Source organism: Aythya ferina (genome assembly GCF_964211825.1).
Source record: "Aythya ferina genome assembly, chromosome: 2".
NCBI lineage: Eukaryota > Metazoa > Chordata > Aves > Anseriformes > Anatidae > Aythya > Aythya ferina.
This window is the reverse complement of record NC_140297.1, coordinates 88061325-88076939: the sequence shown is the minus strand read 5'-3', so window position 1 is coordinate 88076939 and position 15615 is coordinate 88061325. Positions and strand designations below refer to the sequence as shown.

The following is a 15615-nucleotide window of genomic DNA, read 5'->3' as shown; positions in this document are numbered from 1 at the left end:
AGCACAGAGGAAAAGAGCTTATTAGCAATGGTTACAGTGTATAGCAAATGTACAGACTCATTAATGTGTAATTACAGAACAAACAATATGAGACTTCTCAAGACTGTTTTGCAGGGAGAAAAAAAATCCACTTAACACTGCAATAAGCCCATGATAGCATACCAATTCTACTAGGATCTACTAGCAACAAAGGGTAAGATTAAACAAATGTGTTGCTACCAGAGGTAATGCCTCATTACCATTACTCATTCCTTGTCTTTTGCACGTGTTAGGCTCCAAAGCCACTGAAGTTTTCCGCTAGCACATTATCATTTCTCATTTTTATTTCTACTTGCCGTTATGTGGACAAATGGGAAGGAAGCTCAACCTCTTGCCAGAAAAGTCTAGTTCCTAAATGACTTCTAGATAAATTGTTGTAGATTCACACCTGCAGTAGGACGAAGTCCCAGCAAGCACGCTGGCCCACAGGACTTCCCTACCTCCCCTCCAGCTTTTAGCAATGTGAGGTGGCAGTTACAGAATTATTTGGGCTCAGGAAGGAAAACTGAGTAGTCGTAATTCAAAAAGGATGGTGCCTCTGTAGCAAAGTCATTTTGATGTTGAGGGGATATTTTCAGCTCTTTGCTCATGGCTTCAGCCAGGGGAAACCAGTGCTGAGCACTTCCATACTGGCAAGACAATGAGCAGGGAAGCAGGGGGAGCAACTGGGTGGTTTGCTCAGAAGAAACAGTGAAATTCACAGCCCAAACTGTAAATCCAGCCTGCTGGTGGGTTGGGAGGGATCACGGACAATTTGACACTTTCCTTGGCCACCTAGGTGTTTCTTTCCATTTGTGAATCTTGGCACAAAAGGCGTGCAGCAGGTCTCAGTCTGTCCCACTGACCCCACAGTATGGCTAATCAATTTTTTTTGTGGCAAGTTCTTTATGTGCATGTGTGCATGTGTTGGTCTCCCCTGAAAAGAAATTCTCATATGGAAAGACCTGGGAAGATATCTCCAAAACACAGATGCAGCATGAGGGAGGCAGAAATGGCAGGGTTCCCTAGCTGGCAGGAGCCATTTCAGTGCTAGTGAAACCATCCCACTTCAACACCAACCACTGCCACCACTTCCGAATGTTGCAACACATATTCAGAGCAGGAAAAAATAGGCTCAGAACTCAGTCCATGTAATGCTGAGGTGCACAGTACTGTGAATGAGAAGGGACTGATCTCCTCCCCAAAATACCCTAAGCCGTCATTAAAAATCACAACACAAAGCTCTCAGCTCAGACAAAAAAACAAAACAAAACAAAAAAAAAAACAAAACAAAAAAAAAAAAAAAAACCACCAAAGATTCAGGAAGTTCAAATCCATAGTGGGGATGTTGGCTGATCACAGTTTCTTAAAAGCACAGGATGCTTTTAAGTGATGAAATATGGAGAATGAATATTTCCTCTTCTATTAATTGCAAAACAAGCTGGAAGTGTCACCAACCCACTAGTTAAAACCCACCTTTCCTTTGCACTAAACATTTCTGTTACATTACTTAATCAGCAAGGAGGGTTAAAATCATGTGCAGATGCTGTGTTATATGAAGGACTAAACAATCCCTTTTAGACCTCTCATTTTTATTTTTATTTTTTTTTATAGGAGGGGTCAGAAAGCAAGCAAGTTCTTACGTTGTTCTATAAAATAATCTAGAAGTTACTGAAAACTCTGGTGAGAGTTACTTCTTCCTCAGAAGTTACATTTCCAGGGTAAAAAAACAAACCAAAACAAAAACAGGCTTATGTGAAAGTTCTCCTTACTCTTTAGTACAGGGGGTACTTGGTACTTTATTTTTTTTTTATTTTCTTTTTTTTTTTTTTAATTTTTATTTTATTTTTCTTTTCAACATCAAACTAATTTGTAGCTTGGAACAGTGGAAGTCAACTCATTCAGCTGTTTCTCCACCTTTGTTATATTTATTAAAATTCCCAAATTAGATACTTTCAGACTATCTTCAGGGGAGGGGAAACAGGGGAAATGGAAGGTGAAAACCAAAGAGCAAAACATGGAGTTTTACTTTCATTTCTGGAGCAGCCTTCTTCTGGTTTTAAACTGGCAGTAATTCTGTGTTATCTCTGCATTTACTAATCCTCTACAAATCTTCAATGGGATTCTTAATTCCACTTTTAGATATGAATTTTGGCATGTTACAGTTGAAATTTAATTGACATCAAAGGAGCAGGTGTTACTTCCAAAAATCCCATTTGGTGCCTGTGGTGCTCCTATGGCTGATGGTGGAAGGATAGATTAGACACCTTCTTGGGATCTTATGCCTATAACTTAGACACCTAAGAGTGTTTTTTGAGAAACATGTCCCCAGTGAATAGAAGAACTAGGCACTACCTCCAACTTAAAAATGTGTAAAAAACAAGGAAAGAGAAACACACACCAAATTGATTACTTTTCTAGGATACACACTTTTACAATGCTGAATTCACCTATTTAGGAGGGTGGGAACAGCAGAAAGTGTCTCAAATTGCATGTTGTAGGTCTAACCTGCTCTTGGGCTGCTGCTCTGCTGGCTTGCTTATTCAGGAAGGCAGCTGGATGACGCAAGATAATTTCCAACAAGTCGTCTCTGGGGACAAAAAGCCTGGGGTCCCAGCTGCTTCACATTTGCAGTTCAGCTTGCTGTGGTCACACTTCTTCCCCATAAATGACACATTGAGAGAGAGCCTGTGCTGGCTGCTATGCTGCTATGGCATTCCTACCCTACTGCAGATGTGGCAATGTTTTTTTTTTTTTTTTTTTTTTTTTTTTTTTTTCTGGAGACACCATCTTTTGAGGCTTCAAGCAGTCTCACCTAGTGAGCTCAGTGAGAATGGTTCAGGGACAAACCTCTGCCCTGCTGCAATAAGGGGTGTTGGTTCCTGGCTTTAGGACTACAGCTCCAGAAGGGAGATCCCTCCATGAAAAGGTTTGTTCTACACTGCAGAACTGTGGTAGGACAGGAATGCTGCAAATCTCTAATGCAGGGATGCAGCCACGGGGATACTTCATTTGCACGTTTTGCTGTGGGACAGTGCTTGGGAGGCTTGCACTTTGGGGAAGGCATGCCTCTGCAGGTCAGCTGCAGCCAGAAACAGCCTCCTCCCTGCGAGGCACCACAGCAAGAGCTGAAATTACAGAAATGTGAGGAGAGTTTGAACTAAATCAAAACAGAAGCTTGTTCCAAAACAGTGCCTCTGTGGAGGCAGGTGGCTCTTATGCTGTGCCTCAGCCCAGCAGTTAACCTTTCCACTTGGGGTAGGCTCCTGAGGAGCACTCGGGTTGAACGAGAAGTTGCTCAAGACGAAAAGCAAGCAAACCTACAAAAAAGAGTAAACAAGAAATAGTACGAAATAGAGGGATGGGTGGTGCTGGGAGGTCCATCCAGATTCATGGTGCAGTCATTCCCCTAAAATAACCTGAGGCTTAGCAAACTGCAGTTAAAGAGGTCCTCCTCAGCTTAAAATATGCCCCACTTCCAGCCAAAGCCCTGTGCTTCTGAGTCGTGCTGCAGCCACGGCTGAGATCCTGCTAGATAATTTTAACTCCCGAGCTAGAAAGGGGCTTATCTCTGAGGCACATCTCTTTTGCTGAGATAAAGACAACTTCCTCTAACTGCAGATTAGATCAGCAGGCTTAGTATCCGTACTTAAAAGCCACACTGCTAAACATACTGCATGTCTCCAGTTCAAACGATGCTCGCTGCTTTCTCAACAGTGAAGAAATACAACTTTCATGGCTTTGAGGCTCTCCCTGCCTTTTGCACTGATCTGCCCCTCTGAAACCCAGCAGGCACTCATGGAATTGGCTGCAGCTCCACAAACTACTCAGCTGTGGAGAAATAGGGAAAAATAGGTAGCTCCATCACCTGCTGCGACATTATGTTGCCACACAGTGGCAACAGAAGCCACGCTTCTACCAAAGGGGCGAGGAGCGGAAAAACTCCTTGCAAAATGAATTGAAAATTGTTGGAAAGTGCAACCATTTTTTTTTTTTTTTCCTAGGATCAGTTCTGTTCTGAAGGATTTGATTTTATCATGTGCTCTGGTTTTACAAGGTTTTACAAAGTTTTATGTGACAGGTTACACAGCGGTCTGGCTGTGCTTTGCATGGATTGAGTTAATTGAGCTACTAGAGTGCACACACACTAGGACTATGGAAGTTCTCCTCACGGGCCCTTCAAAAAACTACCTGCAAGTTGGTTTTCAAAATGTTCAGCCTCCACCATTGCAGCAAGCATTTTTAAATTTGACAAAGGAATTTGCTTTCAATAAGAGGTCTGTTTTTTCACTGGCCTTTTGAAAATCCATGCCGATTTTGCTAAGCTTTAAGTCATGACGTTGGGCAGAGCTTGGCTCTGGTAGCGTGGTGAATACCTCAGCTTTCCTATGGCCCCATCTACCTGCATATTCTGCACCTCACTCTAACAGATTGTTTCACACTTTGCACAAGCATAACATATCTTTGAAGACTGACATACACTGTACACCACATACAGCATATATAAGGACATTCTTGAAACCTGTCATGTGCCTTCTCCCACTAGACCACTCCATCCTCCTCTATGCAAATTCCCAGAGGAATTTTGCATACAACTTGAAAATAATCCTGACAAAAGTATCTCCTGTGTTCCCCTTCTGGGAACACAGACCCCAACAGAATCTCAGAGCTCGCAATATTCAGTGGGGGACTTGTTTGGGGCTAGAATTAGGGGCTTCAGACCAAGCGAGAGGGGAGATTCCCAACTTCCCTATTTCGAAAAGTTCCTAAAATATTTCACTTACAAGTTTTTCAATTCCTTAAGAAGTCTCCTCAGTTGGACTTTCAAGCCCTGTTTCATTGTGGAGGGTTATGTGAGTACTCTAAAGACAATTCTTAAAGCTCCCTGAAACATCTGGAAACAAATTTTCTCTCTGCTCTCAGGGCTGGTAGAACCACATTAGATAAGGTTTCATCACCAATTACTTACAAAGGCTAATTGGCTTCTGTTGAAAAGATATGAAAAGGTTCATACCTTTGAACAACAGAGATATACATCTGAAATCTGAGCAGGCAAAACATGTTACATGGCCCTCCCAGTTATGTTAGCTCTCTGAATAACAACGTATCCACGTGCATACATGTCACATGCATTTTATTACTCACACACAACATACTACCATCAGAGCAATTGAACTCCTACAGGAGGAGCGTTTTGGCTCTGGCAGTCTTTTTCCTCAACCCCTTTCCCTGCCCTACAAGAGTGCCAGGGCAGCAGCGAGCCAGACCTGTCTCAAGCAGCGGGACTGATTTTGCAAGTCGGGGTGGGGCACTTCCCCTTTTGGCTTTTCTCCCTTCTCCACTCCGCCTGCAGCCTTTCCACACTTTTGCTCTGCCTCCACCCAGCTCTGCATGGGTTGCAGCAGTTTGATGTAATGGCACGCTGCTGTGGTTGGCCTGGCGGCCCCTCAGCTCTCCTCGTGTCCTGGCTCTCGAGCGCCTGAGCTCCTTTTAAGGAAATAAAGCACTTCTGTCCGTTGTCCCATGTTTTAACACAGCTTTGTGAGATGAGGTCTCCCCACTACCCCTTCTCATAAAGAAGAATATCTGTATGCGTTGTATATTTCAGGCCCATAAAGTAATCCACGACTAAGGTATGATCACTTTTTTTCAGAGAAAAACCCATGAATTAGGTGTTGGAAGTCTAAATGGTCATCTTCAGCATCAGGCAGCTGCCAGTACAGAAATGCTGAGCCCCTGAGCCCACAGTCTCTTCCTAAAGCCATTGAAACTGTGAGATGACTTTGTGTTTTTCACCCATGGCCAGCTATAGTATGGGCAGTTAATGATAAAGAAATGCTCTAGTTGCCTTTTTAGGCACTACCACTGCTACAAGTGGCTTTTTTCTGTGAGAGGCAGGGCCTGACCTACAGCTCACTGAATCATTAGCTTCCTACACATGGCTTGAATTAGGATGCAGTCCCCATGCAGAAACAGTCCTAAATTGCAACCGTCTACCACACACAGGATGTTCAGTACTGATTATCCACAAAAGGTGCACGCAACATTTAACTTGAAACTTGAACGGAGGCAGTAAAAATCATCAGAAGATACTTCAAATCAGCTTCTGTGTTACAGGTTAGCATGGGAAATATGGCAGCCCTTCTAAAATAGGCTACAAAGCACTAATTTTTAATGAAATGGAATTTCAGTGGCATGTGTACTTCCAAATAACTTAGATTAGAAGTTCCAAAAGTATTTAGGAACTTCATGGACCAATATGGATCGTGAAAGAGAATCTCTTGTGCCTCAAATTTCCATCTCTTTGCTTGCCTGAAAGTGTTCGCAGTGTTTTCTAGAACAACTAAGTCCTGCAATGTAGAGCAGGTGGGTGAGCAGATTAAAATAAATAAATAAATAAAAAGCCATATGGACCAGATCAGCCTGAGAAGGAAATCTGGGGTGGAGAAGAAGACAAAGAAGGGTGAAGACTTAGTGGTCAGAGCAGCAGAAATAAAATTTGCTCAACACGTGACGGCATTCTGGGATTTGTAACATTAAAAAGATAGCAAGCTCATGAAGGAAATGAAGAGATGTTGCAGTAACCAGGACACTTTTTTTTTTTTTTTTTTTTTTTTTTTTTAACATGCTTCAGCTTTTACGTCAAGCTGTTGACGACTTCCACAAATGATCTTTTCACACCCATTTATTTTTGCATCGGTCAGAAGCAACCCATTGCTTGAGTTCCTCTGTCTGAGAATACAACTCAGAGCATACATTTCACAAACATCTGAACATCTCCCTTTGAAATGTGTACCCTCTCTAGTCATTTTAATTGAGACACTCAGAAACTGAGGGCACCAATGAAAATCTGGCAGGTGAATTTAATACTTTAATTTATGAAGTCTACTTCACCTTCACTCAGAGGGGGAAAGATGTTTCAAATGGTTCTTTCTAACAGGTCTATAGCACCAAGTTCAAATCTCAGCCTAGAGTTTGAAGAAGAAAGAAAGGAGACTTTTAAAAATACACAAAGGAGCTAGAGCCTATCTTTCTCTTCTAAAAATAACTTATTTCCCCTAATCTTTGACCTTTAAAATGCTAAATTGATGAAGAAGGTAATTAAACTTTTGACACCGGGGTTAAAGGTTTCATGAAGTGTTACTACAAATCTGAGTAAGCAAACGGTCATTTGAACATTTCTATCTCACAGGCTGATTAAAATTAACAACAGATTTCTCACCTTATTTTAGTAAGATGCGGTAAATAGTTGCTCTCTTAATTTAAGAAAATTGCAATTTCCATTGTCACATCTATAACACTACATGTACAAAAAGTTCTCCAGAGCCCAGTGGCTCTCTTTGATAAATGCCTGACTCAGATTAACATTCCTCAGTGCATGCAGTGAGGGCAGCTGATCTTTCAGGGTGCCACGGATCAAGTAGAATGCACATGCAGTAAAGTGCACAGGGGATTCCCTCGTCATGACAGAAGCAGATGGAACATTAGGAAAGTCATATAGAGAAAAAGTGTTGCCTGGTTGTATCTGCTCATGTGCATTGCCTGTCGGTTATCATAGACCACAGTCTATCTCCCAGATGTAAGATATATATAACATCACTGGTTCTTTACAACCTGCTTATCTACCAAACTACATTTTCAGAGCATCCTTTTCTACCTAAGTTTTGTCATAAATAGAGGTGAGAAACAGATCCTAGAACTTAGAGATGACAGCAATGAACTGAACGCTAAGCCTGCCTATGCTGCCAGACCAACATAAGAAAATGGTCCCCTTCATCCCTAGTAGATCTATGGGATCATATAAGCCAAACACCCCTCTTAAGGCATTGCTTTATCACTAACAGACTGATCTGAAAATGATCCAGAATGTGCAGAACAATCATTCAGATCATGACACATTTGGTGCATGTGTTCAGATCTTTTTTTTTTTTTTTTTTTTTTGATTAAGGGGAATATGTATATATTTTTAAAAAGTATACTCTTTCAAAAAGTCAGGTTAGGGCTAGAAAAGGAAGCAGACAAGGCGAAAGTATGAGCACTTTTACAGAAAAGACAAACATGGCAGAAGTTGGAGTTGAAACCTACAGTTAAGATTATCTGTAAAACAGAATGCTATGAATTGTCTTTCTGTCTGTTGGCTATGGTAAACACCTCTCTATAAAATGTATTCTTCTAAACCAAAGCACTACAGCTAGAGAAAGTGGCTGTAGAAAAAAAATGTTGAAGTCAGGACAAGTAAAATCTGTTTTATTGCTGAGTGCACAAAGTTAAACTAATGAGAACAACAGATGGAATTTGTATTTCAGACATCAAAAATAACATTTTCTCCTTCATTTATTACAGTAACTTTTAATATGTGCTTATATTGATAAATAATTGAACTACTGGGAAAATCATTACATCATCAGCAAACATAAATTTCATCATTGCTGATTCTGTGTGATATTTGTGAGGTGAAGTATATTCAATACATACAAAATCCTGTGTGATTATTCAGTTTTAGACAAGGGACTTTTAAAAGTATTATTCTTCTTTCTTGAGTCTGGAATACTTTGTAGGATTTTGTTACCGTGGGAGAAAGGAGGCTTAACTTGTTTTACTGAGTTAACAGACAAGCAGTAAAGACAGGATTTTGTCTAAAGAGCTACAGATTGAGGAAAAACAAAAAAAAAAAAAAAAAAAAAAAAGCACTAGTTAAGCAATCAGTTTATTAAAATGCTTTCTTGAAAATTAACTATGTTTGTTAGGTGAATGTAGGAGCTGAATTTTACATGCACATTTTTGGGAAGAGGGGATCAAATGGTCAAGTGAAGCTGCAAAAGATGCTCTATTACCTACTAGCTAGTGCTGGCGTTTGGAAGTAGGCTGTATTCCTAATGCTGACACCATCCTGCTGTATTATCTTGGCTTGGTTATTTTGACTTCTCAATCTCCCATTATACCTACCATCCTTTACTGGACTTCCTTAGACTATAAACATTAAAAGGCAACAGTCTCCCACCCTGATCCTCATTCTTACAATGGGAATGTAAAAATAAAAATGAAGAGTGGTATTTTTTATTTGCAGATAAACATATTTTGATAGACACTCCTGTCCTTAAATATTTTTTATCGTATAGGGCACTGATCAAAGCATTCTGGTATGCTGGGAGTCACTGTGATTTATTTATTTATTTATTTTTCCCTCCTGGCAAATAAGCATCACGCTCAAGTAATACTGTAAATTATTTTTTTAGCAGCCTACATGTGAGCTGATGCATGCAGCACTCAGCAGCATCACTAGTCCTTCTTGCAGACCTTGGGATTCCTAAAAAGAATCAAAATTTTGCAAAATCATCTCTTGAAAATAATCTTAATCCAATAGGCTATTGATGGTGGACTTTTACCTAGAAGAACAAAATTTGAATGTATTTTAAAGTTCTTCCAGGTTAAAAATGCAAGGAAAAATGAAGATCAGATGGCAGAATCTGAAACACAAATAATGTATGTTTTCTACTATGACATTTCAGGAAAAATCTTAATAGCAGTTAACATTCAAAATAGCATTCAAATAATAATAAAAATATCTGAGAGTCTCCTGAATTTGTATCAAATCTGAGTTCAGGTAGTTTTGACCCGGTACCACATATTTCTTTCCATTTCCTACACAGAATGAAAACAGTCTTTCCTGGGGGGAATTTCATGCAATCAGTCATGCTTTAGAAATAAGATAAATAGTTGGATCTTTTTAACTTCTCTGCAGATGAAAAGGCTTGGTGTCCTTCAAAATGCCTTTCCCCAAGAGACGATTGCACAAAACACACTAAGCACCTGAGTAATCCTTTGCTGAACGAGATGAAAAAGCACAGGACCTACTTGTATACCAGCATGCTACAAAGGACTTTAACATTATACTGCGTAATACTTCCCATCAGAGTGGACTAGTCATCTTACCCAAGACTCTTTCATTCTTAGCACTCTGTTGTCCTCCAGTACTAGTTGAAAGGTCCTCTGGTACAGGCATAGGTTCATCTGCATCATCTGGGACATCACTAATTGGAGGACTTTCCTTTCCTAGTAGTGAAGAAAGCAGCATCAGTGAGTCATCAGAATAGCCTCATTTTCAAATAATACCATAAGAGGAACCACAAACCAAATAAAACTTAACAAAAAAGAAGTTGTCAATTAATAACGCTACTAAAAGTATGACATTCTTCAGGACCAAAACCTGCTGTCTTGCAGAGAAAGCTTCATTAGAATACAGAGGAATTTTATCTGTGAGATGAATGTGTGGCCATTGTTTCTTCCAAATTTACTGAAGTCTGGATACATGGTTACAAATCTTAACCTTTTGTGTGTTCATAGCACACAGATGCTTTTCAGCTGCTGTGCTCAGAAGATCCAGTTCAGCCAACATAGACTGACAGAGCATAAAGGGTATAAAATAGTCTTTGTTTTAAATACTCTTCTTTCTTCTGCAAAAGCTTCTTGAGAGCATGTCATTTTTTTTTCTTCAAAAACATAATGAAGTCTAACCCACAAGTATTCTGAGGCTCTAACAGAACTACCCAAAGAATAAAATTTTATCTTCAGCTAAAAATTCAACTAAATCTTCAGCAAGGTTCACTAATACCCACAGATCAAGCTTTGGCTGGTCCTTGTACCCACAAGTAATTAAGTGCCTGCAGCTCCTGCGACCTCCTAAAAACATGTACAATTAGGAGGGGTCAGTCAAAGCATGACTTCAAGGGTTTTATGTTCACTTATTTGTAGATAGGAAACAAACCCCAGTATCCTTCATACACAAGGTTTTGCAGAACAAACCAGTCTAGTGCTTTAGCCTATTTTAAATATAATGGAACTGTTTTAGTGCCAAATGCAATACAGTAAGGAAAATAACTCCTGCTAAGCAGTGCGCTTCCAGGAATAGTTTCTTGGTTAGATCTCAGTCATAGCATACATGTACTGCTCACAGTAATCCCTGTCTTGAAGAACTTCTTTTAAAATTATTTCACATATCTGCTAGCAAAACATGCCATGGAAGCAACTACCAAAAGAATTATTATGCAATTAATTTCCTTGATTATTACAAAGAGACTAGTCTTTGGATTAATAGCAAAGAGTAATAGCCCAGATAAGTATCTGAACTCAGTAATATTGACATAAGACCTTTGTCTCCAAAATGGAGATGTTACCAATTTACAGTAATGCAATCTATTAGACATCCTATGGCTATCAGCACAGCATCAGGGGCAGCAATTTCATGGCACAGAGGCCTAGCCAATTAGTGTTTTTCTAATGAGCATTCCTGCATTAACAAACAAACATTTATTAATTCTGAAATTAGTTCTCAGAAAAGGAAAAAATAAAACAGACTTTGCTTACTTAAGTGATAACAGTCTTTATGGATTTGCTCTAGATGGGACTTGGGAAAAAAAGAAAATGCTTTTCAATCTCCAACCTCCAGGTCAGAGCAAAGCATCATGCTTTCTGAGCTGTTTACTGATCACAGCAGGAAAGCCAGGTAGGTTTAAGTCGTCTTACACAACATTTTGCTCTCTTCCAGGAACCTGGCAAACTTTGGGCTGCTCCTATCTATGACAGTCCCAGTCATGGCTTCCTCCTCAGGCCAAGGGAAAGGCTGCCCTGCTGTGCAATATCCTCCTGTGCACTGAGGGTCATGCAACTGAAGCCCTCTCACACTGGGATAATCTGCGTTTTCTCATTTGCAGGAGAAGAGTATAGGTGCCTCAAACTCCCACAAGAAATATTGTTAAAAATATGTATTTGTATGTCCTTGAAAGAAGGACAACAAACCACTTTGATCTCTTTGATCCTTAACTGCCTTGAATGACTAATCCTCTAGTGACGATCAGCTCAAACTATTTGAAAATAGAGTAACAGTGGGGTAAATTTGCTGGTGTGGGTTGTATTCCTGCACAAATCTAAGTTTAAATTAATGAAATGAACATTTCTTAATGATGCACCTATCAAACTGTGGAATAATCTCTGAAAAGAGATGGTGGGAGCAGCACTAGGTGAACCATCTAAAACTGTCCAGCCAGAGGACCTGAGGACAGCTAAAGGCCAGGGCTGCGCAGGCAGTGGCACGGACTAGTTGATTTCATAAGGCTTCAGCTTCTGTGCTATGTTCTTCATTGGACAAAGTCACGCCCACCACATGCGAGTGCAACAGCGAGAGTGGATTGTGTAAATGGAAAAGGACTATGAATTTCACAGCAGAGGAAAGTAAAAAACATTTATTTATGGGATTTAAGGAACTTAAAGAACTTCCAGAAGCTTTTCTGATGCAAATTCCATGAATGCCGAGCTGAGATATATCTTACAGATAGGAGGCATGGATGAAGAGTGACAGCTGAAATATTCCAGCTTTTACAATTTCTCCCCCTCCAAAAAAAAAAAAAAGAAAGAAAAAAAAAGAAAAACAACAACAGAAACCAAAACAAAAACAATCAAAAAATAAATGAAAAAGCAGAAGGTTAATCTGAGGGCAAGAGATAGTCTGGTCAGAACCAGCTCTCTTGACACTACATATAGCTTAAGGGCATTTGTTAAAAATAACTGAAAGCCACGTGCAACTTCCAAGGTTCAAAGTATGCTCCCAGTTACCCAAATGGAAGTTGATGCATTGCCTTGCTCTAGATTCAGAAGTACAGTTAACCTAAAAAGCTGAAGGCTTTTATGGCTACCCATGTGGCTAACCCGTACAAACACACAGTATCAGAGCTCTGAGATAACAAACAGCAAACTAAAACTTTCTTAACGTGCAGTTAGGCATTCTAAAACAAGTAGGCAAAGTAGGATGTTTTGAAGACAAGTCAATGCACTCTTTTGGAAAAGAAACCTTTTAGTAGGTCAGTACTTTCACAGTTTATGTTGAACAGTTTGAGTTTACTAAACTGATATGGACCTTCTACATCTTAAATTAATAACCATTTGTCCAGGTGGCATGAATCAGACCAGCCTCACGGACTTGGTGGAGGTCTGGTATGCTTTCCTCTTCACAGGAGACTGCAGCTAAGAAAACTTTACTAAGTAAGTTTGGCTTTACTGACTCATCTCACATCATTTGATTTCTCCATGTTACACATGATAGAGAAATCCCTGCATGCAAAAGGCAGGGTAAAAATAGTTGATTTAAATAGATACATTTGTTGAGTTCTGTGTTTTGGATTCCAGAGCATGATATTCGTATTTCATGCCTTAACTACATCTAAATTATTACACCATGATAAGTTCACCACTGCATGGTAATCTTACAGATATGCAATCTCACTAACATCCTTTTGCCAATGAATTTAGAAATGGAAAGGGGGCAAAGGAGGAACAGTTTCCCATTTACTTTCTAACAGGTGTGTCTAGAATAATGACTGATCAAAAGGACAGAGATAAAAAATAAGCTAGTGCAAATACTGGCGTAAAGAATTAAAATGTCATATAACAGAGCGAAGTATCATAGAGTTATTCCATTCTTATTTTATATTTTTCTCAAAGACAATAAAGAGGCATAAATTAATCTCTGGAGTTGTTTTTGTCTTATGATTAATATTATTACTTTTATATAGAGCCATGTGAGATACCAAATGAAGAAGACAATGGAGCTGTAGAGCTGAATTTCTATTTCTGGCACTGACACTGACTGATGGTGCCCTTAGCTAAGTCATAAACACAAGTGACTTCAAATGAAGGCTGTGTGACACATTAACCCTGATTTCTACTGAAGCTCTGAAAGATGGCCTTAGATTTTTGAACATTGCCATCTCTGTATGAAAATTTTCACAGAATGGCCTAACCTATCAGTGGTGTCTGGTAAGATCTTCAGTACTTCAGTATTCTCATCTGTGCCCTACCAGTTTAATAAAGATATGAGGAAAGAGAGGAAGGGAATTAAGTACCCAGCCCTGTAATTTATTCCTGTCAAAGTTTGTGTGCCTCGTGGTGCTTTAATATCTCCACTCAGTTCTGGAAGCTCTTCCATTCACATGCCATAACGGTGTTCCTAAAGCTACGGCTGTTGAAAAGAAAGCCAGAACAGGATTTCTTACAGAAATTTAGCTCACTACTCTTTCACAAAGGAATGTTGGATGTATTTAATACCTGAGGGTTGTTTTGTATGGGAATATTGGAACCACTGATGAAGTTAAGCAAGAACAGCAATATTCAGGTTTTCTAGTTGACAGTCAGAACCCAGTTCATGTTCCATTTTCATTAGCAGAACCTCTGGTCCCAGGTGAATGAAGAGAGTCACGCTGGGACAGCACGCAGGCTCTCAGGTGGTAGAAATCAGCCCAGGATACACTCATTTACGCCTCCCCAGAATCTAGCAAGAATTTCAAATAAAAAACTCTTCTTCCTGCTTTTGCAGAGCATTGGCACAGCCTGTAGGTGCTGGGGGGATCTTTTTATGTTAGATGTGGAAACATTTGCACTGTTTTTTCATCTTCCTTAACTGTTAGGCCCTAGAACTGAGAGAGAAAAAAAGGCAGGAAAAATACTGCTTGTTAAGTGAGATATTATCTGTGTTTTCTGACTCTCTTGTATGGGTGCCGGATACCGTTTGGTTAAATGTATGTCAGCTCTCTCCTCATTTCAGAACTGCAACTGCTTGCCTCATGAAATACCACTTTCAGGAGAAGAATAAAAAGTGTGAACTCTGAGCTGGTCTCACAGTATTTCGGTTCCTCCAGGAGCAAGCAATGCCTGGATTCCCAGACATGGGAATGCCTGCACACACACGGGGTCTGGCTCACTTTTGCAAGTTTCATACTCTAGTAGCCTGGCTCACCCCTGCCACACCTGAGTCAGCTACAGCTGCATAGGGCAAATGGTTATAAAACACTGCCTTTGAGCTGGAAGACTGTTTCTGGAGAACTATTTTATTTCTGGTGGTTAAAAACAAAACAAAACAATCCCCCCCCAACTATATTTTTTGAAAGCACAGCCCAGTGTGCTGGTGAACCAAGTCATCTAATTCCAAAGACTCAGAGTATTCTACATCTGATGAGCATTAGTCACAGAGCAGGAGAAACAAATAGAAGTACTTTTCAACTGGCATGACAATCCCACATTCCTGAAACTGTGCAACTGTCTAACTGGTTCTCAATATAGAGCAGAGCTCCCTCACCATGCAAGGATGCATCCAAGAAGAATGTAGAATCCCAGGAAGAGGACAAGAGGGGGAGAATGCCTTTCTGGATCTGCCAGCCCATGAGAAAGAAGTAATATCCCTGTACCTTCAGGTCCTCTACTTCTAAGGTCTAGTAAGAGCTGATGAGGAGCCAATATCTATGGAAGGTTATCTGACAAACATCTGTGTGCAGAAGGCTGCATTCACAATCAACTCACATCATAAATGAAAGTACATTTGCAAGTTCTTTTTTTTGACCACTTGTTCACAAATCCAGTTAACAATCCAGTACAACCCATACCCTCTGCTCACAGAAAGTACCAGATGAAATTATCAGCAGCTTGGGGACAGGAAGAACAGGAAGAGTTCAGTGCAAAACATTTTTTTTTGTTTTCCTTTTTTTTTTTTCTTTTCTTTTCTTTTCTTTTTTTCTTTTTTTTCCTGTAATCTGTTTGTGTAGGTCTATGTCT

General features: G+C 39.9%; 1 protein-coding gene across 20 annotated transcripts in view; it reads right to left on the bottom strand.

Moving 5' to 3' along the window:
- Positions 1-15615, bottom strand: part of IKZF1 (IKAROS family zinc finger 1) — a 70664-nt gene that overhangs the window by 39869 nt on the left and 15180 nt on the right. For all 20 annotated transcript variants that reach the window (XM_084508127.1, XM_084508138.1, XM_084508123.1 and 17 more), the window contains one exon: positions 9952-10071. In XM_084508127.1, the coding sequence (XP_084364253.1) occupies positions 9952-10071 (120 nt within the window). The remainder of the gene's footprint in view (positions 1-9951; positions 10072-15615) is intronic.